Raw genomic sequence first — 15234 nt, forward strand, 5'->3', positions numbered from 1 at the left:
GCCAGCCTCAACTCTTGGGCTCCAGATCCTCCTGCTACAGACTCCCCAGTGGCTGGGACTACAGGTACATAACCACTGTGCCTGGCTGTTTTTCTACCCCCATCATTTCAGGCAACAGGATAAATCCAGTCCCTGTTACTCCATTGTGGCTGGAAGCAGAAGGTCCACACTTAAGTACTGTAATTAAATTCCTACAAACCTGAACCCAAAACATAGACCTCAACAACTGTGAGTCTCTGTGATTTTGCAGATCTAAGTTTGTGGAAGGCTAGTGCCTGAGAAAGGCAAGGATTTTGGCTGAATGATGTGAATTTGCTCCTGATTCTTATGTAAAGCCTCACTGGCAGCACCCTTTTACTAAAATGGAGGATTTCCTGCCTTCTTTCCACATTGTTTTTTCCTTGTGGAAACATTTATATTTGCCATCAAGAATTAGAGTAAGAATGTTGAAACCGTGTGTGCTGCACAGACTCATTCTCTTTTAGAGCCTGATGCATTGTTAGAAATAATCCAGTGTGTCCAACCTCCTCCATCAGACGAGAACTGAGTCTGAAGGACCTTTTCCTAGCCTGTGTCTGGAATGTCAGGATTTTATAGGGAAGCTCGTAGTGGGTGCATTCAACCAGCTTTAGAGATTTCATGCCAGACCAGTGATTTCCAGTTAACCTGCCCTTTTTTTTTTTTTAGCGGCTTTATTGAGGTTGGAGGGGAAGTTTTCACTGTATGCCTTTTTATATGTTTGTGTATTTGTAACCATATCCATATATTACTTTATCCATTCAAAAATAAACTGCTAGATTTCTTGGGAGGAAAAAACCACTTGACCTTTGTTTCTTCTTACCTAACAGAGTCCAAGTATCAAAACATACATGATGTCAATAAGTGAACCCAAGCCTTAGATAATTTTGATTGAAGGCTGGTTTGTTGCTGTGGAAAAGATCTGGATAATTAAGGACGCCTTCTCTGAACATTGCTTATCTTCCCGTTTTTAGTATGGCGGTCACATGTGTGAAATTGTCTGTGTATCAGCAGATTCCGTGACTGCAAAGTTATTTTGGATGCAGAGGGATACTGATAGAACGTCACTAAACAGCTGGTCTAATGTTGGTATTTGCTATACAATCTGGGTGTCCAAAGACACAATAGGACAGCAAGGTACTTAAATGACAGAAGCTCCACAGAGACTGGTTCAGAAATATTTTATCACGTACTCCTATTCCTTTTATTTATTCCTTTTCATGTGTCAAGGATCATTCTGTTACTTCCTAGTAATGCTTTCCCCAAATATCCTGAGTGATATTGCTACAGATGTTACTAGCCACTTAATACCTGAAAGTTTTTTTTTTTCCTTTTTTTTTTTAAGAGACAGTGTCTCACTCTGTCACTCAGGTTGGAGTGCAGTAGCACAATCATAGTTCGCTGCATCTTCAAACTCAAGGGCTCAAGCGATCCCCCGACTTCAGCCTCTTGAGTAGCTGGGACTGTGGGCATGCGCAACATGTCTGGCTAATTTCTTTTCTGTTTTTTGTAGAGACAGAGTTTCTTTGTGTTGCCCAGGCTAGTCTCGAACTCCTGGCCTCAAGCAAACTTCTGGCTTTGGCTTCCCAAAGTACTGGGATTACAGGTGTGAGCCATTATAGCTGGCCAAATACTTGAAACTTAAATTTTTTTTTAATATGAAAAATTCAAACTCTTAGAATGTAAAATGGATAATGCATCAAATAGATTTAATAATTGTTACAATTTTGCTCAGTTCTTTTTTTTCCCCCTTCGAGGTGGAGTTTCACTCTTGTTGCCCAGGCTGGAGGGCAATGGGATGATCTTGGCTCACTGCAACCTCCCGCTCTTGGGTTCAAGCGTTTCTCCTGCCTCACCCTTCCAAGTAGCTGGGATTTCAGGTGCCCACCATTACACCTGGCTAATTTTTGTATTTTTAGTAGAGACAGGATTTCATCATGTTGGCCAGGCTGGTCTGTAACTGCTGACCTCAGGTGATCCGCCCACCTCGGCCTCCCAAAGTGCTGGGATTACAGGTGTGAGCCACCATGCTCAGCCTCAATTCTTTTTTTGCTGAAGTATTTCGAAGTATAGACATAATAGCATATCCCTATATACTATGGCATGAATCTGTAGAAAATAAGGACATTTCTCTACTCAGCCACTATGTCTTTGTCCCACTGTACAAAATTTTCTTTTAGACATGGAAATTCTGATTGCAATACTGGTAAAGTAAACGGCTAGTGCTTATTAAACTCCTTAGGGCCCTAAGGGGGTAGGAAAAGATAGGTATTGCTGAAAGATAAAAATCAAGGAAATCCTTTGATTCCGATTAAAAGGTATTTTAGGATCTTTAGAGTTAAATCATTCTGGTGTTTAGATTCACTTTGTACGTCTTCACTCTGTGTTAACAACCAACCCTGCTCATCCTCAGGGAGGATGAGAAACTGTAGATAGACTTTCTTAAAAAGGAAACAGAAATGTATGCTGATGCTTGAATTAAAGCTCTCCCCTTGCAGGCCCTTGTTTTCCTATATCTGCACAGGAGAGCTCAGCAGAAGAAAATTCTTTTCATAAATGTTGTTGACAGAATCTTCAGGTACATTTACTTTTTAGTTAACAGGATAGTGTCAGTCAGCTGGTTACTTTTAGATATACTTTTTGCCATATTGAAATAAGATGCAGCTGGGCGCGGTGGCTCATGCCTGTAATCCCAGCACTTTGGGAGGCTGAGGCGGGTGGATCACCTGAGGTCAGGAGTTCGAGACCAGCCTGGCCAACACGGTGAAACCCCGTCTCTACTAAAAATACAGAAAATTAGCTGGGCATGGTGCTGCATGCCTATAATCCCAGCTACTTGTGAGGCTGGGGCAGGAGAATCACTTGAACGTGGGAGGTGGAGGTTGCAGTGAGCTGAGATCGCGCCATTGCACTCCAGCCTGGGCAACAAAAGTGAAACTCCGTCTCAAAAAAAAAAAAGAAAAAGAAAAAGAAAAAAGATGCTTTCTCAGATGCATAAGAGTAATAGTTTTGAAGATTCAAGAACTGCCTGCTTGCTTCTTTATTTTATTTGATCTCTCTGGGCATTCGATGTTGGTTTTCTGCCTGTTGAAATTCTTTATTGGCTTTCATTCTTTCCTGCTTCTCACATTATCTCTTGATCTGGATTTCTTTGTGTTTCTTCTCCTTCAACGCCAAGTGTGGTGCACATTCATTCCACTCGTGCTCTTTAGCCGATCACAGTAAAATGTCAGGTGGAGCTAGGCTGAGCCAAGGAGAATAGAGCATAGACTTTATGGGCTTCTCAGAAGGAAGCCTTCTCACTCTTGAGAGAGACATAGGACTAAGGAAGCATGTAGTTTCAGTTGCTGGGGGAAGCCTAGAGCGAGAAAGAGACAGACTTTAGGATGAAACTGACACATTGGAAGGCAGGATGAACAGACTGGGTTACTGATGACATCGTTGAGCTACCAGACCACCCAATAGCACGTTGCATGACTTTGGATCTCCTTGAGCTTATCCTACGTGGAGTTTGATGAGCACCTTGGAGGTGTATGTTCATGTCATTCATCAAATTTGGGACATTTAGCCATTATTTCTTCAAATATTTTTTCTTTTTCTCCTGGGAAAGAATCATTAGACTTTCCCTGGCTTTGGTTTCCTCATTTATAAAATGAGGATAATAATGGCTGCTCTCAGTTATTTGGGGTGTTTAATGCAGATGACCTGTTAGTTGATCAGTAAATTGTAGTTCCTTCCTCATTCATTGCTTGACATAGAGGATTGCTTGAGAAAACAGCAGTGTGAATACAAAAAATTAGCTGGGCATGATGGCAGGCACCTGTAATCCCAGCTACTTGGGAGGCTGAGGCAGGAGAATTGCCTGAACCTGGGAGGTGGAGGTTGCAGTGAGCCGAGATCGTACCATTGTACTCCAGCCTGGGTGAGAGAGTGAGACTGTCTCAAAAAAAAAAAAAAAAAAAAAAATGTTGGGCTTGGTGGCTCATGCTGGTAATCCTAGCACTTTGGGAGGCTGAGGTGGGCGGATCATCTGAGGTCAGGAGTTCGAGACCAGCCTGTGCAACACGGTGAAACCCCATCTTTACTAAAAATAAAAAATTAACTGGGTGTGGTGGCATGCACCTGTAGTCCCAGTTACTCAGGGAGGCTGAGGCAAGAGAATTGCTTGACCCCGGGAGGGAGAGGTTGGAGTGAGCTGAGCTCGCACCACTGCACTCCAGCCTGGGTGACAGAGTGACTCCCATCTGAAAAAAAGAAAGAAAGAAAGAAAGAAAGAAAATCACAGGGTGGCTCACTCCTGTAATCCCAGCACTTTGGGAGGCTGAGGTGGGTGGATCACAAGGTGAAGAGATCGAGACCATCCTGGCCAACATGGTGAAACCCTATCTCTACTAAAAATACAAAAATTAGCTGGGTATAGTGGTGCATGCCTGTAGTCCCAGCTACTTGGGAGACTGAGGCAGGAGAATCGTTTGAACCCGGGAGGTGGAAGTTGCAGTGAGCCAAGATTGCACCACTGCACTCCAGCCTGGCGACAGAGTGAGACGCCATCTCAAAAAAATAAAAAAGAAAAAGAAAACCACAGTGTGGAATTTATCGACACTTAGATCTAATACAGGAAGCAGGAAATTACAAATTTTATGTTAATTGTATTATCGGTATCTTTGTAAAGCACATTTTATTTTTTTCTCTTTGAGACAAAAGTTTATTAAGAAAGACCTGGCCGGGCGCGGTGGCTCACGCTTGTAATCCCAGCACTTTGGGAGGCCGAGGCAGGCGGATCACGAGGTCAGGAGATCGAGACCACGGTGAAACCCCGTCTCTACCAAAAATACAAAAAATTAGCCGGGCGTGGTGGCGGGCGCCTGTAGTCCCAGCTACTCGGAGAGGCTGAGGCAGGAGAATGGCGTGAACCCGGGAGGCGGAGCTTGCAGTGAGCCGAGATCGCGCCACTGCACTCCAGCCTGGGTGACAGAGCAAGACTCCGTCTCAAAAAAAAAAAAAAAAAAAAGAAAGACCTGAAGAAGGCCAGGCACAGTGGCTCACGCTTGTAATCCCAGCACTTTGGGAGGCCGAGGCAGGCGGATCACGAGGTCAGGAGATTGACACCACGGTGAAACCCTGTCTCTACTAAAAATACAAAAAAATTAGCCGGGCGTGGTGGCGGGTGCCTGTAGTCCCAGCTACTCGGAGAGGCTGAGGCAGGAGAATGGCGTGAACCCGGGAGGCGGAGGTTGCAGTGAGCCGAGATTGCGCCACTGCACTCCAGCCTGGGTGACAGAGCGAGACTCCGTCTCAAAAAAAAGAAAAAAAAAAAAAAAAAAAGACCTGAAGAAAATATAGTATCTTTTTGCAAAATTTTTTTGCTTTGCCATGTTTACTTTATCATGAGCTGAAGATTGTGTTCTTAATTTATATCGTAATAAAAACATTCAACTGATTAGGGATCAGACACAGTACCTACAGTACCCTTGAAAATATTAATAAATTTGTTCTCTTTTTTTAGGCATAACCATTGCCATCCAAAAGTTATTTTCTCTGATGAACAGCTTTTTGGTTTCCGATGACCGTTGTCTTATTTAGAAAGAGGATATGGCCTACTTTTTCTCTTTTCATTTGTCTGTTTTTTTTTTTTAATTATTATTTATTTTTTGAGATGGAGTTTTGCTCTTGTGGCTCAGGCTGGAGTGCAATGGTGCGATCTTGGCTCACTGCAACTTCCACCTCCTGGGTTCAAATGATTCTCCCGCCTCAGCCTCCTGAGTAGCTGGGACTATAGGCGCCCGCCATGACACCCAGCTAATTTTTGTATTGTTAGTAGAGACGGGGTTTCACCAGGTTAGCCAGGATGCTCTCGAGCTCTTGACCTCATGATCCGCCCACCTTGGTCTCCCAAAGTGCTGGGATTACAGGCGTGAGCCACGTGCCTGGCCTATTTCCTTTTTTAATCTACACAATGGGCTTCTTTTGATGTTACTGGTATATATCTTCTGTTGCAGTGCACAGAAATTTTTCTGATATACCTAGGAGTAAAATTGCTGGGTCATAGCAGATGCACTTCTTTGATATTAATAGACACGTTGTTTTCCAAAGTTCTCTCGATGAGAGGTCACAGTCTGGTGAGATTGAAATGCATGTGTTGTTTTCAAGGTTTTTTTGTTTTTTGTTTTTTGTTTTTTTTTTAAAGAGATGGGAGTCTTGCTCTGTCACCCAGGCTGGGATGCAGTGGCTGGTCACTGCAGCCTGGAACCCCTGAGCTCAAACGATCCTCCCACCTCAGCCTCCTGAGTACCTGGGAGTACGGATGTGTGCCGTCACGCCTGGCTTTTTCCCCAAGGTTTTATATTTTATCGGTTGTACACATATTAAAGAATCAACTGTAATGTTTGTAATGGGGGCGAGCATTGCCTTGCCTTGTCACTTTTTTGTCCCCAAGGTGTAACCGCGGTTATCCCTTTTTGCTTTTTTGTGTCTATTTCGGTATCTGTTTTGCATGTCAGAGGCTTACCTCCAGTTTGAGAAGGAAGAAGTAAAAAGTGTATCAGAAGCTCTGAGTGCAGCAGGCCGTGTTGACTGTTTCTCTGTAGGGTGGTGGGGGTGTGCTGGTTGTTGGTGTCTGCCCCTCACATCAGTATCTTTAGAGCTGAAGCCTGTGGGATGCTTCAGAGAAGACGCTTGTCCCAGCCTCTGTCCAGGGTGGTGGAAGAGGAGTAAATGGCCCGTGGCCTGCAGTCTGGGAGCCCAGTGGGGAAGGCGGCTTGGTGATGAGAATGTCTGCTTTTATCTCTCACCCTTGTTTTTGGTAGGGTGCTCTAGTCTCTCTGTTTTGTTCTCTAAAGATAAATAAGCAGTCTTCTGTGGCGTGGGAGAGAAGAGGCAGGCATCCAATGGCATTTCAAAGAGCCTCTCAACCAGTTCTCCTTATTTTAGTTGACCCTCCTTCACAGCCCCCCTCCAGAGTTATGTGGTCCAGCCAGAGCCTAAGCCTTTTGGGGATTCTCTCACGTAAATTAGGTTACTTGGTCTATGCCACTGTGGGCTTCAAAGTTTCCTTTTCCACGTGCATTAAATCAGCTATGGCTAGTCCAGTTTGGCTTCAAGCTGATAAAAACGTGGCGGTTCTTTCTGTTTCAATTCTCTTTGTTGTGACAGGTTTTGAATTTTTTAAATTGCTAATTATGATTACTACAGTTTTAGTGGATGTCTCCTTTTTTTTTTTTGAGACGGAGTCTCGCTCTGTCGCCCAGGCTGGAGTGCAGTGGCGCGATCTCGGCTCACTGCAACCTAATGGAGGTCTCTTGTTGGGATTTTAATTTGTATTTCCTTGACTATTAAGAGAGTTGACATCCTTTCATCAGCCCATTCATATTAATTTTTTGGTCTTGTGCCTATGCAAGTCATTTGCCCAATTTCCTTTTTTCTTTTGAGACGGACTCTCGCTCTGTTACCCAGGCTGGAGTGCAGCGCGATCTCGGCTCACTGCAACCTTTACTTTCCTGTTTCAAGCGATTGTCCTGCCTCAGCCCCCCAAGTAACTGGGATTACAGGTGCCCACCACCACACCCAGCTAATTTTTTGTATTTTTAGTAGAGACGGGGTTTCACTGTGTTGGCCAGACTGGTCCAGAACTCCTGACCTCAGGTGATCCACCTGTCTCTGCCTCCCAAAGTGCTGGGCTTACAGGCATGAGCTACCGCGTCTGGCCCCATTTGCCCATTTTCTAAGCACGGAGTTGTTTTGTCTTTTAAAGATTGACTTGTGGGCCAGGTGCGGTGGCTCACGCCTGTAATTTCAGCACTTTGGGAGGCCGGGGCGGGTGGATCACTTGAGGTCAGGAGTTCGAGACCAGCTTGGCCAACATGGTAAAACCCCATCTCTACTAAAAATACAAAAAACTAGCCGAGCGTGGTGGTGCACGCCTGTAATCCCAGCTACTTGGGAGGCTGAGGCAGGAGAATCACTTGAACTCAGGAGGTGGAGGTTGCAGTGAGCTGAGATTGTGCCACTGTACTCCAGCCTGGTGACAGAGCGAGACTCTGTCTCAAAAAAAAAAAAAAAAAAAAATTGACTTGCGGCTGGGCACAGTGGCTCACACCTGCAATCCCTGTGCTTTAGGAGGCCAAAGTAGGAGTTTTGCTTTAGGCCAGGTGTTCAAGGCCAGCCTGGGCAACATAGCAAGACTCTGTCTCTAAAAAAATTAGCCAGACATGGTGGCTCATGTCTGTAATCCTAGCTACTTGGGAGGCTGAGGTGGGAGGATTGCTTGAGCCCAGGAGTTCAAAGCTACAATGAGCCATTGCAGCATTTCACTCCAGTGAGATCCTGGCCAGCAGAGTGAGATCTTGTCTCTACAAAAAACAATATAATTTGTAGGAGTTACATATTTTGAATCCCAATTCTTTGGCAGTTTCTGGCTCAGCTCTTCTTCACTTTGTGGTGTGGAACTTTTGGAGAATAAAGTTTTTATTTATTAATTTTTTTTTTGAGACACAGATTCTGTGTTGCCCAGACCGGGGTGCAGTGGCACAGCCTCACGGTTGTGATCATAGCTCACTGCAGCCTCAAACTCCTGGGCTGAAGTGATCCTCCCACCTCAGGCTCCCAAAGTGACTGGGCCCACAGGCATGCACCACCATGCCTGGCTATTTTTCATTTTTTTAGTTCAGATGGGGTCCCACTGTATTGCCCAGGCTGGTCTCGAACTCCTGGCCTCAAGTGATCCTCCCACCTTGGCCTCCCAAAGTGCTTGGATACAGGCATGAGCCACCTTGCCTGGCCTAGTTTCTTAATTTTGATATAATTAAATGTATTAACATTTTCCTTTGTGATTTATATTTTGTCTGTCTTGTTTAAGAAGTCCTTCCCTGGCTGGGTACAGTGAACCCAGGAGACGGAGGACGCAGTGAGCAAAGATTGTGCCACTGCACTCCAGCCAGGGCGACAGAGCCAGATTCCGTCTCAAAAAAAAAAAAAAAAAAGTCCTTCCCTACCCTGAAATTATAAAAAACATTCTCCTATATTTACTTCTAAAAATTGTATAGCGTTCCCCCTCACATTTAAGCCTTTAATCCACTTGTAATTCATTGAAAATATGTATGATTAATAACATACAATCTGCTTTTATTTTTTCCATATAAATAACTGTCTTCACACATATTTGTTGAAGAGTCCAGTCTGTTTTTGAGCTGAGTGTCAGCTCTGCTGTGAATCATATTTTCGTCGGCCTGTGGTCTTTTCCTGGGTGCTATGTTTATTTATTTATTTATTTATTTTAATTTTTGTAGAGAAAGGATCTCACCATCTTGCTCAGGTTGGTCTTGAACTCCTGGGCTCAAGTGATTCTCCCGCCTCAGTCTCTCGAAGTGCTGGGATTAGAGACGTGAGCCACCGTGCCTGGACTTAGCCTTCTTTCATAGTCATCATTTTATTTGTGAGACTCATCCATATTGATAGACTTAGCTTATTCTTTTTATTTTTATTTTTTTTTTCCGAAACAGAATCTCCCTCTGTTGCCCAGGCTGGAGTGCAGTGGTATGATTTCGCCTCATTGCAGCCTCCACCTCCTGGGTTCAAGCAGTTCTCCTGCCTCAGCCTCTCGAGTAGCTGAGATTACAGGCATGCACCACCACGCCCAGCTGATTTTTGTATTTTTAGTAGTAGTAGAGATGGGGTTTCACCATGTTGGCCAGGCTGGTCTCAAACTCCTGACCTCAAGTGATCCACCCACCTCAGCCTCCTAAAGTGCTGGGATTACAGGCATGAGCCACTGTGCCTGGCCTGAAAAAATATTTTTGTTGGATGGGATTCTATTTTATGAATGTACCACAATTTACTTGTGTTCTTATTGGTGAATATTTAGGCTGTTTTCTGGTTATAAAGAGCGCTCCTATGAGTGTCTTAGATACAGTCTCAATGGGAGCGTTTCTTTAGGATAAATACCTGCTGGAATTGCTGGGTGGCAGCATGTACCTATCTCAACCTTGCTAGATGTTGCCAATTTGTTCTCCAAAGTAGTTATTTTTTTCTTCTTTCAGTGCCTGAAGACCTCTCATTAGAAGAGAGAGAAGAACTTCTAGACATTCGTCGAAGAAAAAAGGAACTTATTGATGACATTGAGGTAAAAAAAAAAAAAAAAAAAAAACCGAAAATGCAAAACTCTGTTTTTTGCTTTTGAGTAAAATAGTAAAAGAGTAGCCTCACAAAAATGTAAAAAAAAAAAAAAAAACAAAAAACAAAAAACAAAAAACAAAAGAAAAAGGTGTTTAGTGTGTGCATATAAGAACTACGCAAAGAGACAGAGTGAAAAAGTTATCAAGTTGGGAAAGCGAAGACTCCACACAGGCAGTGAGACCCGGGGTAGAAATCAAGACATCGTAGAACTGAGGTCAGCAGTAGCCAGCTCGCAAACCCGGGGCCACAGGCAGCGTATCATCTAAAGCAGCAGCAAGCCACCAGCGCATTGCTCTGTCAAATTGTGCACTGAGACCCTCTTTCATTAACCAATATGTTTTTTTATTTGTTTTTTGCTTTTTGCTTTTTTGAGACGGAGTCTCGCTCTGTTGCCCAGGCTGGAATGCAGTGGCACGATCTGGGCTCACTGCATCCTTTGCCTCCTGGGTTCACGCCATTCTCCTGCCTCAGTCTCCCGAGTAGCTGAGATTACAGGCACCTGCCACCACACCCAGCTAAGTTTTTGTATTTTTAGTAGAGACAGGGTTTCACTGTGTTAGCCAGATTGGTCTTGATCTCCTGACCTCGTGATCCATCCGCCTCAGCCTCCCAAAGTGCTGGGATCACAGGCGTGAGCCATCATGCCCAGCCACCAATATGTTAATGTTCTAGCACCTAGAACATTGCCTGTTCCGTTTTTGGCTCTCAGATGCCCTTTGAATGAATACGTGGGCATGTATTGGGTTCCAGCTGTGTACCAAGTGCCTACCAGGTGGTAGGAGTAGAATGACACATTAGGCCAGGCACAGTGGCTCACACCTGTAATCCCAGCACTTTGGGAGGCCAAGGCGGGAGGATCTCTTGAGCCCAGGAATTCAATACCAGTCTGGGCAACATGGTCAAACCCCATCTCTACAAAAAATGCAAAACGTAGCTGGGCATGGTGGCATGTACCTGTAGTCCCAGCTACTCGGGAGGCTGAGGTGGGAGGATCACCTGAGCCCAAGAAGCTGAGGCTACAGTGAACTGTGATTGTGCCACCGTACTGCGGACTGGGCAACAGAGCCAGACCCTGTCTCAAAAAAAAAAAAAAAAAAACGAATAAAAACACAGGCACACAAACATGGGCTCTTCCACACTTGTGTACTTTACTCAGAGGACGGGGTAGAGGGAGGTCCCACAGGAGAAGCACATGAATAAAGCCACCGTCTCAGCGTGGGAGAGCCTGTGATTGTTACAGAAGTGATTCAGAGGGCCAGCCCTGGCTCTGTCCGTTTGGGACTTCCTTGGGAAAGTCAATCAGACATGGAAGTCTTCTTTGAGAAGCTTCCTAGTCATTGTCATTGCAAGAATAAATGTGGCTTCACAGGCCACGGCAAGGACAGGCCTTGTCCCAGACAATAGCTCCTTTCTAGGAGCTTGCGTTTTAAGTCTGAGTGTCTTGGCATATAATAGGGTCCTGAATAAAAATGTCTTTGTATTTGAAAGGTAATTCATGGAAATTTTTCTTCTAAGGTTACCCTTCATTCTTGGGAAAATCAGATAACCCAGAATTGGTCTCTGGTTGAAGAATAAGGATGTATATTATTTGAACATTAGTAATCAGCCTGCTGGATAAATGTGGAATCGTAATCTAGCTCTAACTACTTCATTTTATCAGTGAGCACACTGAGGCCCAGGGAAGTTGGAGGCTTCCAGAGGTCAGTCTCATTAGTAGGGGCCACATCAAGGGAAAGGGGGTCTGTCCCCTCGGATGCATTTGGCTTCTCTGAGTGCCCTGAGTCAGTTCTGTTCACCCTCTGGGCTCTGTCCATGGTGCTTCATCTCATTCAAGGTGATAGAAGTGATCCTGAGACCAGCGACCTAAACACACCTGAGCTTCAACCTGAGACCACTGATCTAAACACACCCGAGCCTCAGCTTCTCCCTGGGAACACAGGCAGTGTTGAAGGAGGAGGCAGGTGACTGTGTGCATGGCAGGGCTGAATAGTGCAGTTAAGCAGATGAAGGACTCATGGCTTTCCTTTTGCTGGTTTTTTTTTTTTTTTTTTTTTTTAAAAGAGACAAAGTCTTGCTCTGTCACCCAGACTGGAGTACAATGGTGTGATCATGGCTCACTGCAGCCTCAAACTCACACGTTCACACAATCCTCCCTCCTCAGCCTCTCTAGTAGCTAGGACTACAGGCGTGTACCACCACACTCAACTAATTTTTCTGTTTTTCTTTTTTCTAGCAATGAGGCCTTGCTACATTGTCCAGGCTGTTCTCAAACTCCTGGTCTCAAGTGATCCCTCTGCTTCAACCTCCCAAAATGCTGGGATTACAGGCATGAGCCAGCACTCCTGGCTTGGTTTTATCTTTTCACAGCTGTGAGATTCCCCCCAGTGTCCCTGCTTGATTTTATACACAAATACCCTAGGATCTGCACAGTAGACCCCTCTGAACCTGGTATCTGATGAAAAGTGAGCAAACAATTTTGTTTTCTCCTAAGTTGTGGTGGCTTTGACTATGAAGCTCTAGCTGTATTGATAATAGTATTGGTTTTTCCATCCCTGTGATGCTCAGGTGAGACCTCAGGGAAGCTTGTCACAAGAGAACTAAAATTTCTGAGTGTCAGGGGAGGAAGGTTAAGACCCACTCCCCACCTCGAAATTCTTCTTTTTTGACAGAGGCTGAAATATGAAATTGCAGAAGTGATGACAGAGATCGACAATCTAACTTCCGTAGAGGAGAGGTAACAATTTGTGGCTACACCTTTAAGCTATTTACTCTTTTCTTTCTACCTCCATCCTCTAGTCAAACTTGCAGAAAGTGGGGTGAGAGTGGTTGGGATGTGGGGAGCCTGTGGAGTTGTTAATTCCTCTCCTCTCCCCCCTCTCTGCGTGGAGGGGTCCAGGGGTGTTTCCCTGGATGTTACTTCCTGTTGCCTCCTCTGCAAGTCATCGTCTACCTTTGTAGGTTCAGGCATAAGCACAGGCACTTCAGGGTTGACCCGCACAGAAATTACCTGCCTGCATCATAAGGAGCTGTGCTTTATTAAAATCACTGCTTTGCATCATTAGCTTTTTCTGAAGTGTCTCAAGTTATCAAATGTGAAGAGCAATGGCGGCCGCATCACCCCTGCCGCCACTGCGGAGGCTGGAGGCCCCTCCGTGAGGGCCTGTGCTTTCCCTTCCTTGAGCCCGTTGTTGTGGGGGAAAGTACACTGGAGGGCCGTGACTGGGCTGCACTGTGAAAACAGCATGAGTGATTTTTAAATTATTTCACACCAATAGCAAAACGACTCAGAGGAACAAACAGATAGCCATGGGAAGAAAGAAATTCAACATGGATCCCAAAAAGGTAAGAGAATGCTCTCCCTTTTCTGGCCTGCAGGAGATGGACTAATTGATTTGAACTGCCGTCTCCCTTTTGGACAGAGGTCAGAGGTGGTCTGCCCTATCACCTCATAAAAGACTGGGAGTTGAAGGCACATTTTTATCAAAAAGGGGCTGTTCACGAGTGGGGTGAAGCAGAAGTGCCTTGTAGGGCTGGTTCCCTGGGCAGAAAGGCCTTTCTTTCAGAGTGAGCTGCTGGGTGAGGAAGCAGCCTCACAGGCACGGCTTGGATGACTCGGCATGGGCCGGGCTTGGCTCCAGGCAGCGCCCTTGCTGTCCAGGCTCATATTCCTGTCTTCCCGCTTGAGCTGGGCCCTACAGTCAGGGAATCACGTGATTAGGAAGGAGTGGGTGGGAGTGGAACCCTGGTGTCCAGAGGTTATGGACTTTATAATCTGGGTGGGTTAACTGGTTCACATAAGAGGACTTTATTCCTCCATTCACCTTAAAAAGCAGGTGTCTGTGAAAAAACAAGGGATCCTCCACATTTAAGCCAGCATCTTCCTCTTTCCTCAAGTTGGATTTTCTAGGGAAACACTCGAAAACAGTGAAACCTGAAATATGTAGTGCTTGTTTTTGAGACTGAGCTAAAGGATTTGGCAGAATCTGTGAAGCTTCTTGGAGGACATTTTGTGTTTGAGAAAGAAGGGTAGACCTGAGTCTTCAGGGTTGAGGAGAGGAATGGCGTGTCCACGGGAAGGTCTCGCTGCAGAGCTGGTTCACGCCACTCCAGTGGTCTTCAGTCGGTCTGCACTTTTTTTTTTTTTGAGACGGAGTCTCACTCTGTTGCCCAGGCTGGAGTGCAGTGGCACGATCTGGGCTCACTGCAAGCTCTGCCTCCCGGGTTCATGCCATTCTCCTGCCTCAGCCTCCCGAGTAGCTGATACTACAGGTGCCCGCCACCATGCCCAGCTAATTTTTTGTATTTTTAATAGAGATGGGGTTTCACTGTGTTAGCCAGGCTGGTCTTGATCTTCTGACCTCGTGGTCCACCTGCCTTGGCCTCCCAAAGTGCTGAGATTACAGGCATGAGCCATCATGCCTGGCCCAGTCGGTCTGTACTTCTAACGTCCCGCTTGCTTTTCTGACATTGAGCCTCTGTGCTAATTAGTTAATTATTTGTTCATTTGATAAATATCTGATTGTAGAATTGCATTGTACAAGGTCTAAGATCTGTAAACTCACATAAGTGCAGGTGCAGTTGCAGATGATATTTACAGAAGTGCATGTCATTATTTCCTGCTCACGATTTGCAGGTCTGGGACTGCAGGTATGCGCCACTGTGCCCAGATAAGTTTTTTTTTTTTTTTTTTTTTGAGACAGAGTCTCACTCTGTTGCCCAGGCTGGAGTGTAGTGGCGTGATCTCGGCCCACGGCAAGCTCCACCTCCTGGGTTCACACCATTCTCCTGCCTCAGCCTCCCGAGTAGCTGGGACTACAGGTGCCTGCCACCATGCCCGGCTAATTTTTTGTGGTTTTTTTAGTAGATAAGGGGTTTCACCGTGTTAGCCAGGATGGTCTTGATCTCCTGACCTTGTGATCTGCGCACCTTGGCCTCCCAAAGTGCTGGGATTACAGGCGTGAGCCCACTGCACCCGGCCGAGTTTCACCACGTTGGCCAGGCTGGTCTCGAACTCCTGACCTCAAGTGATCCGCCCACCTCGGCCTC

The 15234-nt window shown here is 45.4% G+C and overlaps 1 protein-coding gene across 3 annotated transcripts in view; it reads left to right on the forward strand.

The window, feature by feature from the left end:
- The window catches only part of CYTH3 (cytohesin 3), a 115170-nt gene that overhangs the window by 76354 nt on the left and 23582 nt on the right, over positions 1–15234 (forward strand). For all 3 annotated transcript variants that reach the window (XM_055292366.2, XM_055292367.2, XM_055292368.2), the window contains exons 2-4: positions 10053–10135; positions 12858–12922; positions 13464–13530. In XM_055292366.2, the coding sequence (XP_055148341.1) occupies positions 10053–10135; positions 12858–12922; positions 13464–13530 (215 nt within the window). The remainder of the gene's footprint in view (positions 1–10052; positions 10136–12857; positions 12923–13463; positions 13531–15234) is intronic.

Source organism: Symphalangus syndactylus, chromosome 9 (genome assembly GCF_028878055.3).
Source record: "Symphalangus syndactylus isolate Jambi chromosome 9, NHGRI_mSymSyn1-v2.1_pri, whole genome shotgun sequence".
In the NCBI taxonomy this organism is placed as follows: Eukaryota; Metazoa; Chordata; class Mammalia; order Primates; family Hylobatidae; genus Symphalangus; species Symphalangus syndactylus.